This window comes from Tetrao urogallus (genome assembly GCF_951394365.1).
Source record: "Tetrao urogallus genome assembly, chromosome: 7".
Classification (NCBI taxonomy): domain Eukaryota; kingdom Metazoa; phylum Chordata; class Aves; order Galliformes; family Phasianidae; genus Tetrao; species Tetrao urogallus.
The window spans coordinates 43522608-43540922 of record NC_136820.1 but is presented as its reverse complement, the minus strand read 5'-3'; the positions used below and the strand labels follow the sequence as shown (position 1 = coordinate 43540922).

At 39.3% G+C, this 18315-nt stretch overlaps 1 protein-coding gene across 1 annotated transcript in view; it reads left to right on the top strand.

Moving 5' to 3' along the window:
* The window catches only part of RBM33 (RNA binding motif protein 33), a gene marked incomplete at both ends in the record, with an annotated part of 89155 nt that extends 76961 nt beyond the window's left edge, over positions 1 to 12194 (top strand). The window contains 4 exons of the mRNA XM_079538145.1: positions 2521 to 2724; positions 4088 to 4276; positions 11870 to 11958; positions 12146 to 12194. Coding sequence (XP_079394271.1) covers positions 2521 to 2724; positions 4088 to 4276; positions 11870 to 11958; positions 12146 to 12194 — 531 coding nt within the window. The remainder of the gene's footprint in view (positions 1 to 2520; positions 2725 to 4087; positions 4277 to 11869; positions 11959 to 12145) is intronic.
* Positions 12195 to 18315: the final 6121 nt, after the last annotated feature.

Genomic DNA, 18315 nt, shown 5'->3' with positions numbered 1-18315 from the left:
GTACCTGAGGGCTTCACTTGTACGCTGTTCATATGTGCAGGAATCATTTTTGGGTTTGGAGAGACACAGTCGCAAGTATTTATGGTTGTTTTGCACAGCAGGCATTTAGCATAGATTGGCTTTGAACTTGCAATTCTTAGGATTAAATTCCTGCTAGAATTTTTGGTTCTTTTTAGTTTTGTAATCTTCCAGCTGCTGTAAGGTTGGATAAAGGAAATTATCTGACCAGAGCATAAAGCCTATGCTGCTATTTAAATCCTCTTCATTTTAGTGTTATTTCAATACTGGTTTTTTGTACAGGTTTTCGTTTGTGTGCTTATGTTTTCAGGAGAGAAGGGCTGTTGCTTGTTTTTGTTTCTTTTTTGAGCTGTAGTCGAAGACAGACTTTGAAGGAAAAGCTTTATTATTTCCTTCTAGTGACTGATCTCAAAGGTTTATGTACAGAATTTTATGTGAAGCCACGTTTAACGTGGAGCCATTCATTTCAGCAGAGGGAAAGTGAATGTGATGAGAAGTAGAGAAAAGATGCCACTTTCTATTGTTTTCTCACTGTGGATACTGTGGAAGAAAGCCCTTAAGTAGGAAGAGCTTCAGGACTCCCTGTGCCAGATGGTGTTTTTGAAGTGTAGATGGTATGAGGCAGTGATGAAACCAATTTGGTGGGGGTTTGACTTGTGTGGGATTTAAGTTCTTGAGAAGTTGTTGCCTGCATATGCTTGATGATACAGAGTATGTATGTGGTTTAGGGATTTGAGTTGCATGCCAGTGAACTTGAGAATGTGAGGATATCCCAGATAACACCTTACTGGGCTACTTCTGTTCAATGGCTGTGGGGAGATGTAGTCACAAGCAGCCCTCAGTAGGTGTTCCTGTGGTGTAATGCTGGTAGAGGTGTCGTGATTTATATTTCCACTCAAGATAAGATTTTTATTTCCACATGGACCATAAATGTGCTCCCTCTGCAGCCTTGTATTTTGTCTCCTTATCTGCAGAAAACGGTGTCGGATCATTTGACGCCCTCTGGTTAGTGACACAGAGTACAGATGCAGAAAGACTTTTGACTCATCAGTATTTAAGGGAAGGGAAAGAAATGATGTAAACAAAGATGCTTCAATAATTGTTTTTTATTCTTCAGACGTGCCTTCCATTAGAGAGCTTTTGAAGGTTAACCTGGGGTTTTTCATAGGCTTAGGCATAGGCCGTGCTTATTTGGCTTGACTCTTGGTGTTACAGTGGTGTGTGATTGCGGGTTAATGAATTTCCACTGCCTGGCTCCCTTGGTGGCTCGGGTGCATCCCAGGGCTGTAAGTGCTGTGGGCCTTCCAGCTGTTATTGCAGCTCTGATCAATGGCGAGTGTGCTCCCAGTTAAATCTTACAATGCAGTGAGCTGCTTTAAAAGGAAATAAATACAGGGTTTGCTAATACTGGCAGATTGAAGTTCTGAAGTGGAGTCCAGCTTAAATGTAAGTTCTGCTGTTGAAGCCATGCAGAAAGCGTGCAGTAATTCAAAGGACTTTACAGAAGCAGAAGTACCTTATCTGTTGTCAGGCTCAAACAAGGTACTGCTTCTGCTGTCTGTTGTTCCATGGGATGTTTTTCAGTGTCTGCCCTGATTTGCTGGCTAGACACAAGCTCAAGAATTTCTGGACAATACTCTCAGACATACGGTCTGATTTTGGGTGGTGCTGTGTGGAGCAAAGCTCAGTGATCCTTGTGGGTCCCTTCCAAGTAAGGATAGTCCATGATTCTACAGATTGCCCTTCTGTTTGTAGAGAAAGCTGAACTGCTCAGGCAGAGGCAATGCAAGCAAATCACTTATCTTCCAGTGCATTCACCTTTTATTTGTGCTGTATGTACACTGCAATTAGAGGTGTAGTGGGGAGAGTTAGGGGTCATTGGATCAGAGGGGGAGTGAGGCGTTGTTAGTGCTTGTGAGTGTAAATATTTGTACTAAGAGCGTTTTAAACCAAACAAAAAAGTCCTGGGGGGAAGAGCTGTTCTAAATGCTCCAAACATGGGCAGTGTTGGGGGACAGAGATAACTTACGAGGTTGCTGTTATAGGAACAGGCAGCGTAAACATACACTACAAAATAAATATAATACTGGTTTCTAAAGAGAGGTTGGACTTGTAAAGATGAGCAGAGTGTTTGAGCGGCTGTTCCAGCTCTCACGGTTTCCTGTAATGTGTACATCTCTGTGAAAGAAACAAAACAAAAATAATATTAATAACCCAAACGTAGTTCACACGTATCCCCGGGAGGAAGAATGATTTGGAAAGAGAAATGAAAAATACCTTACCTATCTGGGTTTGAACATAGTGGTCAGTAATGAAGTCCAAACGAAGTAAAGCATAATTTCCAGGCTGAGCCCTTACACCCTTCTGCAACTGCCCCTGGTTAATAGGCAGATCGATGAGAGCTCGCTGCGCTAAGTGCGCTGATGTCACAGGAGGTTTCTCAGGGCGAGCGTTTGCACTGCGTAGACATTGAGCCGCGTGTTGTGTTGTTGATTTCAGCAGGGGGGAGAGGACGCTGGCTTTTTTCATCCAGAGGGCCAGCCCCAGCGGCCTCAACAACCTCTGGAGCCGAAACAGCAGCCAGTGCGGAAGGTCACATTGACAAAGGGAATGCAACAGCAGCAGCACCAACAGCAGCAGGCACTGATCCGTTCAGCAGCTCCTCAAGGGGTCAAAAACATCCAGGGAATCCATCAACCTAAAAAGGTGATTTTTAGATGCATATTGCTGCTAGAAGTTGTACTGTTGAGCTGTGTTGCTATACTCATAACTAGCATTCTGTTTGTCAATTACTAGCACAGGGCTGCATGACCCAGGAGATGCATAATTGCATATAAAGCATTTAATCTACAGAGGCCCGTTTGTATCCAGCACAGACTGGTGATGCCTGCAAGTTGTTTTGTCTGATGGCTTTCTGGCCAGCACAGTAGTCCCCATGGGAAAGGCGTGTGTCTCATGATAGCTACTATAGGAACGGTATCCAACATGCTTTCTGACTTAAAAAACAAGAGTTATTCTGAAGTGCTTAAGCTCTTATTCACTAGGGTACACAACAATGGTTTCAGGATGCTCTTTGGTTGATTCTCAAAGGTGGTGTTGCTCAAAATAGTTGGTGAGCTCATAACGAGGTTTTCACACTCATCACTCACTGGGAGGAGGCAGGCAGATCATTCATGCTGCACTGGTGTGTACTTTCTGATCATTTTCAAGCTGAGATGCTCCCTGAAAATAACAGTGATTTGGGCTTCTGTTTGTTGGTGTCGAACTGTAAACCATAACCTTCCTGCTTCGTGTAAGGATCAGATTTCCTTGCTGATGCAGAGAGGAAGAGTTGTTGACCTTTGATAGGCTTTCCAAGCATGAATCCTGCTCCAAAAGAGGAAGTGTTGAGTGTTAACTCAATGTTACATGTTAATTGTTGAATGTTTGTTACTGTTTCTTTGTTAATTTTTCTCCCTCTAACCATTCAACCTTGAATTTACAAGAATGGTCGCACGTTTCCTGCTCTGGCAAATACTGTAGTTCCAGATCCTATGGGATTTGGGGGAAAAGGAGCTTTAAAAAAAAAGTTGTTCGCTATACACAGGTACTCCATCCTGATAACAGACTAATGGTTGGTATAATAGAGACTGGAAGCACTTGGGGCAGTTTGCTGGTCTCGTGTGTACATGAAATTTATCTTTGGACTGAGATGAGAAAAGGAAGAAGAGGTATTGCTGTTTTTGTTGACTAGACTCAAAATGTGGGAGCAATCCTTAAATCTTACTGATGTACAGCATATGTATTTTGGTGTGGGACTCTTACTGTCTGGCTAATTATGCTAAAGCTGAGGCTTTTAGCCTTAGTATCTCTAACTCTCTGTCCCTCTAAATTAGGTTTGTATAAGGCATGGATGGATGTGTTAATATGTGACCTTTCAAATAAGCTAACAGCAACAAGCTGTTTTAAGTCGACGTGTACATGAATCAAGTTTTTAAGTAAATTGCTAACTTTCACATCATCTGTCAAGCGTAGTTAACAGAAACACTGGGTAAGTAAATCAAAATACTGTTACTTTTGTTGTTGGCAGGTCATTATGCATGGGAGAGGCAGAGGAGTAGCAGGCCAGATGGGCCGAGGACGCTTGATGCCAAATAAACAGAACCTGCGAGTGGTGGAGTGCAAACCTCAGCCCTGTATTGTGTCAGTTGAAGGGCTTTCTTCATCAACTACTGATGTCCAACTGAAAAACCTGCTGATGTCAGTGGGACCCATTCAGGTAGGTCAACCTTGGTTTATAATTTTTGTGCCAAAAGTCTTTCATTCTGGAAAGCTCAATTAATTCCCTGACACTAAATACAATGTGTGTTTATTGGTAATTCGTGTTTGAAGGCACCCCCCCTCCACACACACACACACACAACACCTGATAGCAAAGACAAGCACATGATTATATTGCAGCAGAGGAGGTACAGTGGAATTTTGCTAACCGTCACACTCCTGCTGCAAAAGATTCTCCTTCATTTTGGAGTTCTTGTACTGCCTCCATTGTTTCTATATATAACATGAGCACGTCCATTCTGTGGGGTTTTGTTAAAGCCAAATTATGTAAGAACAAATATTCTGTTGCTGTTGTTATTGTTGGCTTGCACCTACACTCTATGATTCGTGTTGTTGCAGTCCTAGGGTAACAGTATTTAATGAAGGCTACTCATTTCGGGTGTTGCACCATTTAGCACTATCTGCTTTTTCAAATGAAAACACATTCTGGTTCGAAGGGGAGGGTTTTGTAAGCAAGGTTATGACATATATAAGGAGGTGTATCTGCTGCAAAGGTTCCTGAAGTGTCACGTCAGTAAAACTGACTTTAAGCAAGACCATGAGGCTTTCAAAACACTGAAGGGCTTATGAGGCCATTTCTGCCTTTTTGGTACATTCAAAAGTATCACTCAGTGGATAATGAAACATACAGACGATTACAGTGTTTTTTTTAACTCCAATTTTTCCATTTTGGGTGCTTGTTTTGACAGGATCAACATTTTCAGACAAATGCAATGCATTAATTGAAACTATTCAGTTGCTCAGAGACTTGTTTATGAATAAGATTATCTCTCTGCTGTAGAACACAGTGCTTTCCTAGAGATGTACGCTCTGTCTCACTTTTTCCCAATTTAGTAAATGGAATAAAGCTGAATTATTTATGTCGTCAATTCAGAGAGGTTTAATTTGTTTGTGAAGGCAAAAGTACTCTCACAAAATACTTTGTCCCTTCATGTTCTGTAGTACTTGAGGAAATTATTCATACAGTTCCAAAACACGTTTAGTCAGTATTTACTTGCTAAATCTTGCATGAGAATATTAGGAGGAGATTAATAGAAATCCTGCTAGGAAGCATTCAGAATTGAGAGAAGCAGTTGAGATGTACTGAGGAATGTTTTCAGTACTTGCTATATTTTTTTAGCAGACTGCAAACGGTGGTTTCTAAATGCAGTGTCACAGACCAGTTTAGGAGGGTATGTTTATGGGAAATAAATTAAGTAATTTCCCAGTGGGATCTGATATATGTGTTTCTGTAACAGAACTTGTGTTCTTGCAGTCGTGTCAGCTGTACCTTTAGTAAGTTCTAAATCATCAACTTTCACCTCACTGTGTATATAGAAGTAGTACTTGAAAGAGGTGGCTGAATTAGCTAATTATTCTGGAGGCTGATAATTCTGCACTTCAAGTCAGACTTTGAGAAGTCCAGAAATTTTTCAATTTTTTTGAGACTTATTTTACAAGTGTGGATAGTGAGGTATACAGGGGAGAAGTGGTCCTTTTCTGCATCCTTATTCTTCTTTAGACACTAAAGTAATCATCCTGTGCAGTTGTTCCATGATTGTCTTAAATTTTCTTTCATCAGATGCTTCCAAGCATGAAGTATCAGTGCAAATTCCCAGTATTGCTTTATGAAGATCATAAATTTTGATGTCTTAAGAGCAATTAATAGTGGAGTGGGGAGCTGCTGTTGTGTATCAGAGGTGATTAGAATGCTGTGATTGTAGTTGTATTTTGAATGCTTTTACAACTATGTGTTTTACTCTGATAATGTATGTAGTTATTGCTTTTCTGGTCACAGAAAGGGAAAACATTTTCCTTGTTGATGTGCTTCTCTTTGCTTTCTTAGAGTGATAGTGCTACCTAGCGCTCAGTTAGAGGAAAGACAGGTATCTGCACCAATGCTGTATGCAAAGCTGAGTTTATCTTTAAGGGTAAAAGGCTTAGTAATGGAAATGACAAGCACATGTAGATGAGTGCGCCCAGAACATGAGTGCTCTTCCAGCATCAGCAGGGTTCTTCTCCATGTGACACAGCTCATGGGGTGCACAGCACTGCTCTGGTGACCTGTTTGTTCTTCATGCCTGTAAAAAAAAAAAAAAAGACAAAAAAACATTTTCAGCTGTTGCTGCTGAGTCTCTCTCCATTGACTGTGGAAGAAGGCATGGTCAGTCCTGCCGTGTCCTTGGGCTGGGGGAGAAAAGAGCAACTCCACAATGAGCCTGTCCAGTTCAGCTGTAGAGCAGTGTGTGAGCTAGAGAAGCTCGTCTTCATCTTGACCATAGATCATCCCTGTTGCTCATCTCGTTATTGTGAGATTATTGTGCTGCTGTTATCATACAGCTTGTTTGAGTATTATTTTTCTGAATACTGGAAAAGAATAGGTTTAAGAATAAAACGTGTGCAAAGGAGGAATTTGAGACCAGTGTGTAGGTCTAAAGAAATATCTGTAGATGAAATGGTCATTTTATAATGTTCATTCTTGAGTAACTGCTAACAGTTCAGTTGTAGATCATGTCAGTGCTTCTGATGCTTTAGAGTTGTTAAATTTAACGTGTTTTTTAAAAAAGCTGTAGGCAAGCTCTCAATCAAAAGCATTGAGTGTTCATGAAATTCTGGCTGTTTGCAACTATTTCATTTTCCATCCTACTCAAGATCTGTATCTTCCAGTGACAGTGTCTAAAGAAACAGCAAAAGGAGATAATCAAGATCAATATGAGCTGTGTGCTTCCAAAATCTTTTTCATAAAATACTCCTTCCTGGCCCTACACATTTTTACTTTTTTAATACTGAGACTGTGTCAGGATGTAATTTCTCTTTTACTACACCAGAGTCAAATGAGAAAATACATAGAATGCCTCTGATCTCACCTTGATCTCGGGCTGGTCTGCAGTAAGAGCCACATAGTAGATCTGGATGCCCTAATCTGTAAACTAACAAGTCATTTGAAATCCCCTAGTAGTTATTGCATTGTCAATCCTTTACACCTGAGTGGATCCGGGCAGGGGTTTTCATTCTCTGATGTCTGACTGAGTCAACTTAAAGAGAAAATGTGAATTAAGTTGTTTTTTTCAGAGCTGTGATGGTTGGAAGGATTGTGATACTTCGTTTTAGGAACTGCTCGTAGAAAGAGGTTGTTGTGGAGTGCAGTGTGACAAATCTGAAATCTCCTGTTGAGGAAATTTCAGTGTCCCTGCATTATATGGTCAGAGAAGTAACTCTTGGTAGAAGCAGTGCATCTCCAAAGGCAGTGGTGTGTGGCTGGCCCTTCCCCAGCTTTCCCTGACTGACCTTTGGCACACTGCAAAATCAGTAGTTAATGAAATAATACTGAATTCAGACCAAGGGAAGCATGATGTACACTGGGAAATACAGACTCATGCTTTAACGTTGTAAGGGAGAACATAAGGGAGAGGTTTATTTTTATGCTAGATATTTGAAAATATGTCAGTAGGAGCATATGAAGACCTGTTTAATGGTCCTAGATCCTTAGCCCACTGCAGCCTACTTGAGACATTTTTGGGAATGTCATGCTGTTGGACAGCTGGCACTTCTTCCAAATGAATGATATTTTTGCAGGGACTTGCAGTAAGACCAGTTGGCATCATTGGTTCAAATGACATATAGAACCTTGTCTGAGCAATGTAGAACTTTGCAAATGTTGCCTGCATTAAATATTGTCAAGTAGAAATATTTTCTTTGGGATGAAAACAATTTGTGGTTCCCACTAGCTGTCAGCTGCTGGAGAATTATTTTTTATTATGATTTTTTTTCTGCCCTTACATTGACAGTGGTTTCTCCAGCCTGCTGCCATTGCAGCTCTTTCACTTCAGGGCTGCTCCTATGGAAATTTGTAGGAGGAACGTCCTCAGTTTAATGCTTTAGGCAGATCGTTGAGCAGCCATTGAGGCTGATAGCCCAAAAATTAGATTTAACCACTTCCTTTAAAATCATGTCATTTCTGTTCATGAAATTAGCTATTAAATAGAAAAACTCTTCTCTGAACGTGGAGTAATTTCAACTGAAGGTCATTTTAGCTTCAAAAGCAAACAAGATCTATAGTTAAAAATGTACAAATCTTAGTTTAGTTGATTTAGTTATCTATAGAATCATACATAATTCTCTTCAAGTTGCTGTAAAATCTTCTCCAGAATTAGATGAGCATTATGAAAAGAAATCATGAACATTTAAATCTCTCGTGATATGCAATATTCTGCTGGAAATATAAATCAGGTACTTTGTGGGAAGCAACAATCAGACTGAAAACAGATGAGCATCTGTTTTCATACTTGCTCTGCAATGGCTAAGATTATACTTAATGTATTTACAAATGATAAATACTTATACAAGTTAATGAAATATCTTACACAGTAGTACCAGGAATTTTGGAAACTTCTAGAGCTTTCTTTACAAGTAATCTGGCTACAATACAGTGGGTGGTCTGTGTGGTGAACAGCTTTCCAGGAGGTTATTTCAAGATGACCTTGTAATGAATGTGTGAGCAGTCAGGCTATCCTGAAGATATGAATGCTGGAAATACTGACTTGATCACTGCAAGGAATGGCTGCCAAATTATTTCAGAAGGGTGACAAAAAACTGGCTTTTAAACTAATAAGGTAGTTTGATTAAGATATTCAGAATTAATTAATTTTGTATGTATTTTCCTAGCATCTAGGAAAAACTTACGGAGTAAGTCTATAAAGGTAATGCCTTGAAAAAAACCACCTTTGAGGTATAAAATTCTGCAGGTAACAGACTAAATCAGTTTCATCAGAATATTGCTGTTAGCATCACTTAAGTGCAAGATCTAAGCTAGGTATCATCCAGAATTCAAGGAGACAGAAATCATCCACTAAGATGAATATGCAGCTATTTTATTTCAGGTTGCCACTGAAGTGGAACACTTGTTTGTATTCCCGGCCGATAGCCCATCTGTTCAGGCTCAGGATAGCAGCAGGTCAGGACCTACACACTCCAGCAAAATTGTACTGACTTGTTCTGTGCCTGACAATCAGCACTGTTGTTCCTTTAACCATGTAAGCGTAAAGTTCAGGCTTTAAGCTGCAACGTAAGGAAGTCTGTATTGTCTCAAAATGACAGCAGACCTTCTCAAGAGACTTCTGTGAGCAGGTATGAATGCAAGGTAAGATAGGTAATAATTTGTTTGAGAACACGACGTTGATCGTGTCCCGTGTTGAGATATTAAACGTTGTCAGCAAAGGTATTGTGCTGGTATTGCAAGCTATGGTGTTCATAGAGTCCAAGTAAATTAGCTTAGTAATTGTCTAATTTCTTCCTTGCTAAAACAAGATGAAATTTTTTTTTAATACCTCAACAAGACAAACACAAAGTTATTCTGCACTATTTTCTCTACTATAATTTGAGTCTCTTGAAGGCTGAGTATATTTATTAAAGCTGTCTGCTATTTGGATCTGGTAATTTAGATGTAGCTGTATATGAACGTAGATTTTTTTGGACAGCTCTTCCAATTGGAGGAGGCCCATCTGTGCCACTTAAGGTGGTTTGCATCTGGATGCATTAACCAGGTGAATGTGGGAAAATCATGATTGTTGGAGTTTACACTGGGGCTTTGAAATATAAAATACTGTCAGGGGAACTGAATGAAGGGGGAATTGGTAATGAAATGGTTGCTGCTTCCATTGAAAAATCATCTGAAAACATTTTTTAAAACTTAGCATTCTAGCCTGTTAAGTGATATGAAGAGAATGTATATTAACTACAGCTCTGTAGATTATAAGGGACATCTGTAAAGAGGAAAATACAAACTTGAATGCTTCCTTCATCCACTCCAGCAAATAACTCGTAGGAGAACTGAGTTTTCCAAGTTCCTTTTTAGATGCTTTGTTGAGCTTGACAGTATTCACGTTGGTAAAAATGTACTTACCTTTGTAATGAGCTTCCTGATTAAAAATCAGATCTGTTTAGTATTTTTTAAAGATAAATTCTATTCCTGCTAGCTTCAACCAACAAACTGCAGTGACTTAGCTGCACCTTTTCTGTTGTAGCAAGCTTTCCAAAAGGTATGCAGTGCAAATTAACCACCTGAACCTTACAGATTTGCTGAATCATATATCTGAGAAAAAGATATGATGACATTTTGTTTTTGCTATCAATAAGTCTAGCAAATAAAGAACATTGCCTTTTTACTTGATTGTTTAGTCTATGAGGCCTGATTTCTTTCAGGTTTTCTTTCTCACTCTTTTCTAGTCATTTCAAATTTGAAGCAGATAATTTCCTTGACTTTTCCTCTGCTTTCACTTCAAAATTGTAGGAAAGATGGAAGTATTAAACTTCTATGATTTTGTGGGGGAGTTTCCTTTTAATTACAAGGTGATGCAAGAACTGCCAAAGTTAATGCCTTCAAAATCTACGGATAGATTAAGTTGCAGAAAGAGCCTAAAGCTGCATTGCCTGACCTGAAAATAGAGAAATACGACCATTGGATGCCACAGCTTTTGCTAAATAAGCATGCTATCAACTCGAGTCTTACATGTTCAAAAAGATTGTAAGTAGGCAGTCTTAGTAGCACATTTCATCCTGGCATTTGACATCTGGCCTTAAAAAGCTGCATTAGATTGAATGAATAGGAAACACATTGGTTGGATTAAAAATCATTTCACAAAGACATCTCAAAGTGTGGCACTCCTGATGAATGTATCAGAGTGGGGTTGATTATGGTTTCCCAAGGAACATCCCTTTATCTAAAGGTATTAAGGTATTTGTTACTTTTGTATGGCTATCTTCCATAGAAACTCAGGAGATTCTATGTTTGTATTATTACAAAGACCACAGGACTCTCAGGAGACACCTTTGCATTTCCTGCTGTGGTAGGAAGCGTGAACGTTGAGTTCTGCTCCTAGGCTTGCTGTAGTTTTGGAGGCCTCAATACCACATCTGTTTTGTGTTGGAAAATGCTGCTTTCACAGTATGGGAGGCATGCATCTTAGGAACTTTTTCAGGTAGCTGTGTGTGACATGGTTCCTCACTACTGGGAAGAGTTGAAATTGGTGCCCTAAGCCATCTCATCACAAGGTTATTAGTGTCTGTCAAAAGCTCTACCTATTTGTATTGAAATAGTGTGAGGATATACAATCCAGAGATGAAAAACTATGACTTTTTCCTACCATTTTTTTTCCTGTTTCTGCCCTGTTTCGATCCAGTAAAGCAGATCAAGTGAATGAATCCAGGTGCTTAGGTGTGAAGTTAAGCTCTGCTCAGTTTAATGCTTCTCATTCAGTTGAGGAAAGTTTGGCTGCGGGGTTTGGTTCATCGGTGTGGATCGGATCGAAGAGTTGTGGTCCTTGCTAAACAAGTGATTGAATTTTCCATTTGGCACAGTGGCTTAATTCATGAGCTCAAACAGCTTCACCTGGGTCCTGACTGAATCTCAGAAGTCTGTTTCCATATCATGGACAGCAATAAAAGGTTCTAAGAAAAGAAGGGTGACAATTTCAGTGGGTTCCATGCAAGATGTTTTTTTAAGTGAAATTCTTAGTGCTCATTAAAAACAGATTTTGATTTTTTTTTCTTACAGAGTTTACAGATGCTTCCTCAACAACGGAAAGCCATAGCAAAATTTAAGGAGCCAGCACATGCTTTAGCATTTCAACAGAAATTCCACAGGTAAGTAATTAAGCACAGCTGGCTTTGGTTTGCTCACTCCCTTCAAAAGGTGAAATTTGTTGCATCTGATCAATGTTTCTCTTAATCCATTCAAGCATCTGCTTGTTACTGACTGTTGTAGAACCTTCTTGTCTGATCTCTATACCTAGAATAAGCTTGATTACCAGATCTAAATTTCTTTTAACAGGCACATGATAGATCTGTCCCACATAAACGTGGCGCTGATAGTTGAGTGATGTCTGCTGAGAGAATTACTTACACTACCAGAAACATACAGTGGAGCGACACGGGACACAGTGACAAAACTATCAGGTTCTGAAACCTTTCAGCTTAGTCTTTTAAATGCCATGTTGAACTACAGAGAGCAGCAAGGTGTCCTCGAGAAGAGCTGAACTTGAGAGGATCTACAGAGGTGGAATTTCTGTTTGGTTTCTTCAGATTCTGTTGTAACCACATGGAGCTACAGTCTTGTTTTGTTTTTTTCCTCAAAAAGCTACAGTGCAGGTAGACACTGTTCTTCAAGATACTACTTTGTGACCACAGTGACTTTGAGATAGAACGTTTACACCGAAAGATGTACAAACTTTCTTCATAGCAAAGAATATTTGATAATGGTTGCTCTTATCTTCAGTGTGAGGTATTTGAATGAGAGCTCACTTTTCTAAACAAAACACATTGATTACGTTGTATGTCCAAGAGCGTAGAAGGTATTCTTGCATAGGTTTAAACGTGGTCTACTTCATTGAATAGAAGTATGCTGAGAAACTTTGGAGGTGACACTGGAAAACTGTAGTTTCTATCTTTGTAAATATGTCAAGTCTGTCTCTGCATTTTCTATTCCAATACAGACTTCCCATTTTCTCCTTCCAACTCCACTTATTCCATAAAACACTGTGTAGGAAATAACATTGCTGTATTTTCCCTTGGTTTTTAAAAACAAGGATCTTTGCCATTCAGTAGCATCCTGGGGTAGTTAACTCCAAGTTGTAACTAAATTGTTTTTAATGATGTTGCCAGCTACAAGGAAAAAAGAAATATTTAGTGGCTCACCTAAAAGAACCCAAAAAGTTATACAGGAAGAGTGGTGTATTCCTAATAGTTCTTTTCGGCTAGTGTTTCGTAATTGCCTTATGCTTTATTTGGATTAGTTTTTTTTTTTCCTCTTGAGATTTACTTTGTGACTAATGCTGAACCATAAGAAACCCGTTAACTGAAAGGATTTGGTTTGATGTGTTGTTCCCAATGCATACGAGACTGTAAGGACATTGTGAATCTGCTGGTGAACGTGGCAGTTCGCAACAGTACGTGCAAACGTTAAGGAGCTTATATTTTATTCAAAGCAAAACCCATGTTTCCTTTTGGTTAGAACCATTTAGATGGTATTGCCAAAGGAACCTTTTTTTCAGTTACTTCTGAATAAACTTCTTAAAATGTCATCTTTATATTGGATTGCAGTTTTTAATGAACATTTCCATAGTTTTTAGACTGTGAGCTTTTGCTTCACCCTTTGTTTTAGGAATACTCTTGAGCATTCCACCTACTATTGAATGGGGGGACTTAAGCCTACAAAGTTTTGTTGTTTTGGTTTTTTATTTTTATTTTTTGTCATCTGAACGACCACAGAAGAGCACCATTGGTATGTAATTAAACAACTGTGAGTGGGGTCCAAAACAGGAGAAGGATGAACTAAGCAAGTTTATAGTAGCATAGATACATATTTCTTAAGATCAAATGGTAACCAAAGTCACTAAGACCTAATTGGCTTTCTTACAGTTTTGGTCCAAACTTTGAATTGAGTAGAAGTTGCTAAAATTAATGATTGAGTAATAAATACCACCTAGTCCTCTAGGTAAGAACTGCTTTTTGTTCACTGAAGTAACAGAGTAATGTGGTGCTTTTAATTGCACTGGTGAAAAAATGTGAAGAATACTTTTAGCCCAGTTACAACGCAGTGATGAGGCACAAGAACATCAGAACAATATTCATACAGAAGCTAATTTTGTACCTGTTTGTGCAGTTCCCCTCTTATGCATAACACTTAACGTTCAGCACAGTTACTCTGCATACAGTGCTGTTAGTGCTTCAGTTAGACCTAAGCCCAGGACAGAGTCACAGGTAGGAAGCACCCGGTGGAAGCCAACTGAAGACCAATGCCAGGTGATTGCAGTGACCAGCCCTGCTAAGTGCTCTTTAGCTCCTCACTCCCATGAGCGCTGGGACCTTTGTGCTACTTCCTCAGGTTATGTAATTTTTATTTTTGTTTTTAAATAAATGTTTATATTTAAAACGAGTCATTAAACAGTTATTCACCCCACTGTTAAGACAGCAACTTCTCTGTACTGAGGAGAACGGAAAGACATCTAGGAATGGAGCATTAATAGCGTGTGTCTGGAAATCTGTGTTAGGTGCAAGTGGCAGACAGGCCAGCAGCTGAGTTCAGCAGTAGCAACATCTGCAGTTGATCAGCTGTTCAGTCATAAGCAAATGTTGTTGGGGTTAGAGGGTTTCTTGGAGCTGAAGGGTATGGGTTTGATTCAAAAGTCAAAGAAGTTCGTAGAACTTTGTAGAAGTTTGCTCCTGCTTTGGGTTTTGAATCGATCCCAGAGAGGCTGAGGTTCAGCCAACCCAAACAAGCGTTACGAATTTTTTTTCAGTTGAGTTTTGGGGTTTTTTTTAATGTTTTTAAACAATTACAAAAATGGGTGGCTTTGGAACAAAGACTTGAATTGCCTCAGATCTATTTAAATGTAGGAGGCGATGCTAACTACGCTTGTTTAACGACGAGGTGGGTTGTCTTTAAAGGTGGTTGCAGTTATTGCTTGTGCATAGACAGTGCGGGCAGATTGCTGGTGATTTTAACTGCTCACTGCAGTGGCTGAGTATCAGAACTATATGTAAACATCATGTATGTATGTCTATATGTATTTTATTATACACATACATACACACGCTCACCCTTATTGTCACCACTTCTTTCCAGTATCTTAAACTCAGTAGCAAAAGTAGCGATTAGGCGAGTCTCTTGTTAAAATGTTTGTGTTTCGTTAGTTCTCAAATCCTTCCTTAACACTGATCTGTTGGCAAGTGAGCAGTTTGAATGATGCATCTCTTCTAGTTCTTTTTGTTGTGTCTCCTCCCAAAAAACCACCGAGGAAGTAGAGGTAAAGCTAGATGAACGTGTTATTTCCATGTTCTCTTTCAGCACATAGTTAAATCTGAACATCTTAAGTTAACTTTCGTGGAAGATCTGTTGCAACCATTATCTTGTTCTTTCTTGATCATGCATTCAAAATACAATGCAAAATGCAAACAAAGCGTTTAATGTAGTATGTAAATATTGAACTTTTGGAATTAAAATGTTACTCGAAGTGCTTACAGTCAACCACATCTTAGCTATGTTAGATTTTTGTGTTGTCTTATCTAAGTTTAATGGATATGGTTCCATAAATGTTGATGTGTTTTCGTGTATATCTTCAAATTTTTATAAAGATGCTAGTAAGTCAATACGTATACCCTGATCTGTGTATTATTTGTCCACCATTCTTATTAGAGTAGTTCTATATTGATTTTAATAGGCGACTCCAGTAGGTCTTATATGGAGCCAACTTTTTTTTTATTGCTTTGTTTTCGTCTGTCACACTGTAGCACTGGCAAATAATTCACTTCATGACTAATCATATTCTGCTTAGAATTGGCCTAAAAGATTGGCCATGTGTTGTGGTATTTTAGTAAAATGTTATACATTAAAAAAAAAAAAAGGGTTTAAAAAACAGCTCTATCTGTTAAGGGGAAATAGAATAAATAGAATACACTGTCAGACTGAGGCCTGGGCTTCTAGGTTTGTTTGGTTCTGCTGTACCAGTACAGACAGGTCTGCCTTGTAATTCTGTTCTCAAAGTTTGGGCTGTTCTTGTTTTACACATAATTCAAGTTGGTCGTGTAACACTTGTTTTCATCACAATGTTAGCAGCTGATTGTGGCACATACTGTATGGTGAAACCAACTGGAGTGTTTGAAGAGCTGGGTGTAATTGCTGCTAGGTGGGAGGAGGACAGATCTGTAGCATCTTCACAGCTAAGAGAAACTGCCACGCTGATGGTTTTTCTCCAAGTAGTGATGGAGAGTAAATGTAGACAGGGTGATGGTTCTCAGCCCCCCAGAAAGCCTATGAGTTGATGTAAGAAGAGTAAATGCTGGCACCCTGTGTGCAGAGTATCTTCAGATACAGAATTTAGTCCCCAGTTTAATTCAGAGAATTCACTTCATATTCTCCCTCCTCCTCCCTCCCCCCCCCCCCCCAAAAAAAAAAAAATAAAAAGGCCATCTAACCACTACAGTGTCAATTAGAGGAAGCATTTTAGTTCTTCAGTGTTTGGTCTTCCTCTGTAAGGGCTTAGATGAGGCTTGTTTGTTTTTTTTTTAACAAAACTAGGTGAGAACATGTGCACCTTGAGGTCCTTCATAGTTTTTTTTTTTCCTTACATAATGTACCTCTTTGGCATGAGAAAAATCTTGTCACTTGGTGCAGAGAATTTTAAAACGTAGGATATCACCTGGTTAGCTTTACATAGGGCAGTTACTGTATGCACTTCTGTAGTTGCATGAAGTAACTGTGTGTGTGTATGTGTGTGTGGTGTGATGCCCTTATACTTGGGCTGAGAGGGCGGAGGGAGGCTGGGGGTTTCATGTATTGGTTTTGCCTGTTTGACTTACTGGAGGGATTTCCTACATTTGTTTGTAGTATTGTGCTGTTCTGTCCTTCCCCTGCTATCGTGGTTGTTCCCTGGCTTGTGATGCCCAAAGGTAGAAAGCTGGCTTTGCGCGCTCACTGTCCAAGAGACGTTTTTGTTCATGCAGACAAACCTTTTTGAAATCATTTTTTGTGCTTCTTGATTTTTAGCAGCGTGTTGGATGAGAAAAAAATGTGAAGGAAACAAATACTGAATGGATTGCAGGAAGTTAGCAGTATTATAAAGGGTAACGGGTCATTTAGGGTAAACGGGGCTTTTGTTTCAGTGCTACCTCAAATACTACTTCATTCATAACCATAGTACTGGAAGTATTTGATCTTTAATTAGTATGAAATCCTAAGGATTTTTATGTAAGGGTTTTTTTTGTAACCCGCTTTTTTTTTTTTAACATGAAGATGATTTATTATCTACATGAGCAAAGGGCCTTGTGTACAAAACCTGATTCATATTGGATCCTTACGTATACCGTCTTCCGGTATCATACGGTTGGGAAGGATCATTTTGTTCTTTGTAATGCTGCTTTTTTAGGGTTCGTTTTTATTTTTGTTGTTTAGTTTCTGGTTTTTAACTACAACACAGTGTCCTTTTTCTATTTCTCTGCTTGCTTTGGTGGAATGTACGGTCCCTGTTGCACTAAACAAAACCTCAAAGGGAAACCTAATCTCAGTGGGTCTTCTAGGTGCCTGTGTGGCTTTCTCACTTCTTGGTCAGACACGTTTTCCTGACTAACTGGAAATGGGCCTTGTATGCACACAGGTTTTCAACAGGTTTACATTCCTTTTCTCATGTAACAGCGCTCAGGTTAAGCCATTTTTTTTAACCCTCTGAATAATTTCAATCCGTGTTACAGATTAAGACTATTTGTGTACAGGAACCTGTGCACAGTTAAAAGGAGCTGTATTGCAAATGCTGTGCGTAGTTACTTGGAAGATCACAGTTTGAACAGAGCGTTGCTGTATTAATGTTACATTCATTCTGTGGCTCAGAATTTTCTCTGCATACATCTGATGGTTTTTAACATGCCCTGTGTTTTTTCCTAGCGTCTGCCAGGCTGACTTTGGAACCTTAAGAGTTTTATTTCCATGCATATAATAATGAAAAGGAGGTTTTTTTTGCAGGATTTCTTTTCCAGGCACTGACACTTTTCAACTGCTTAATTTCCTAATGAATGCACATTTTCACTTACAGATACACCAAAGACGAGATGCTAATGCTAATTTATTCACAGCTGATCTTCTCTGTCACCTAATATAATTTTTATTGATACAAGGTGCCCTTAGAATAAGTCAAATTTCTTTTCTCTTCAGGTGCTCTTTTCCTCTGCCCTGCGCTGTACCTCATTTCCATCTCATTTGCCCCCATTTTTCCATTCCCATGAGGCTATTTGTATCCTTGTTATGTTCTTGCTCTTTTGACTCCACATTCATCCCTCTCCCTCCAGACTTTCTCCCATCCAACTGCATAGCACTCAGTCATTTGCAGTATTCTGTTTTCTTCTCACCAGTGGCTCTTTTGATACCTGAAGCCTAAATCTCCACGCAGAAGCATAGCAGCCTGTATTTTTCTTTGCAGACTTGCTTACAGTACCTAAAGTTGAGGCCTCATT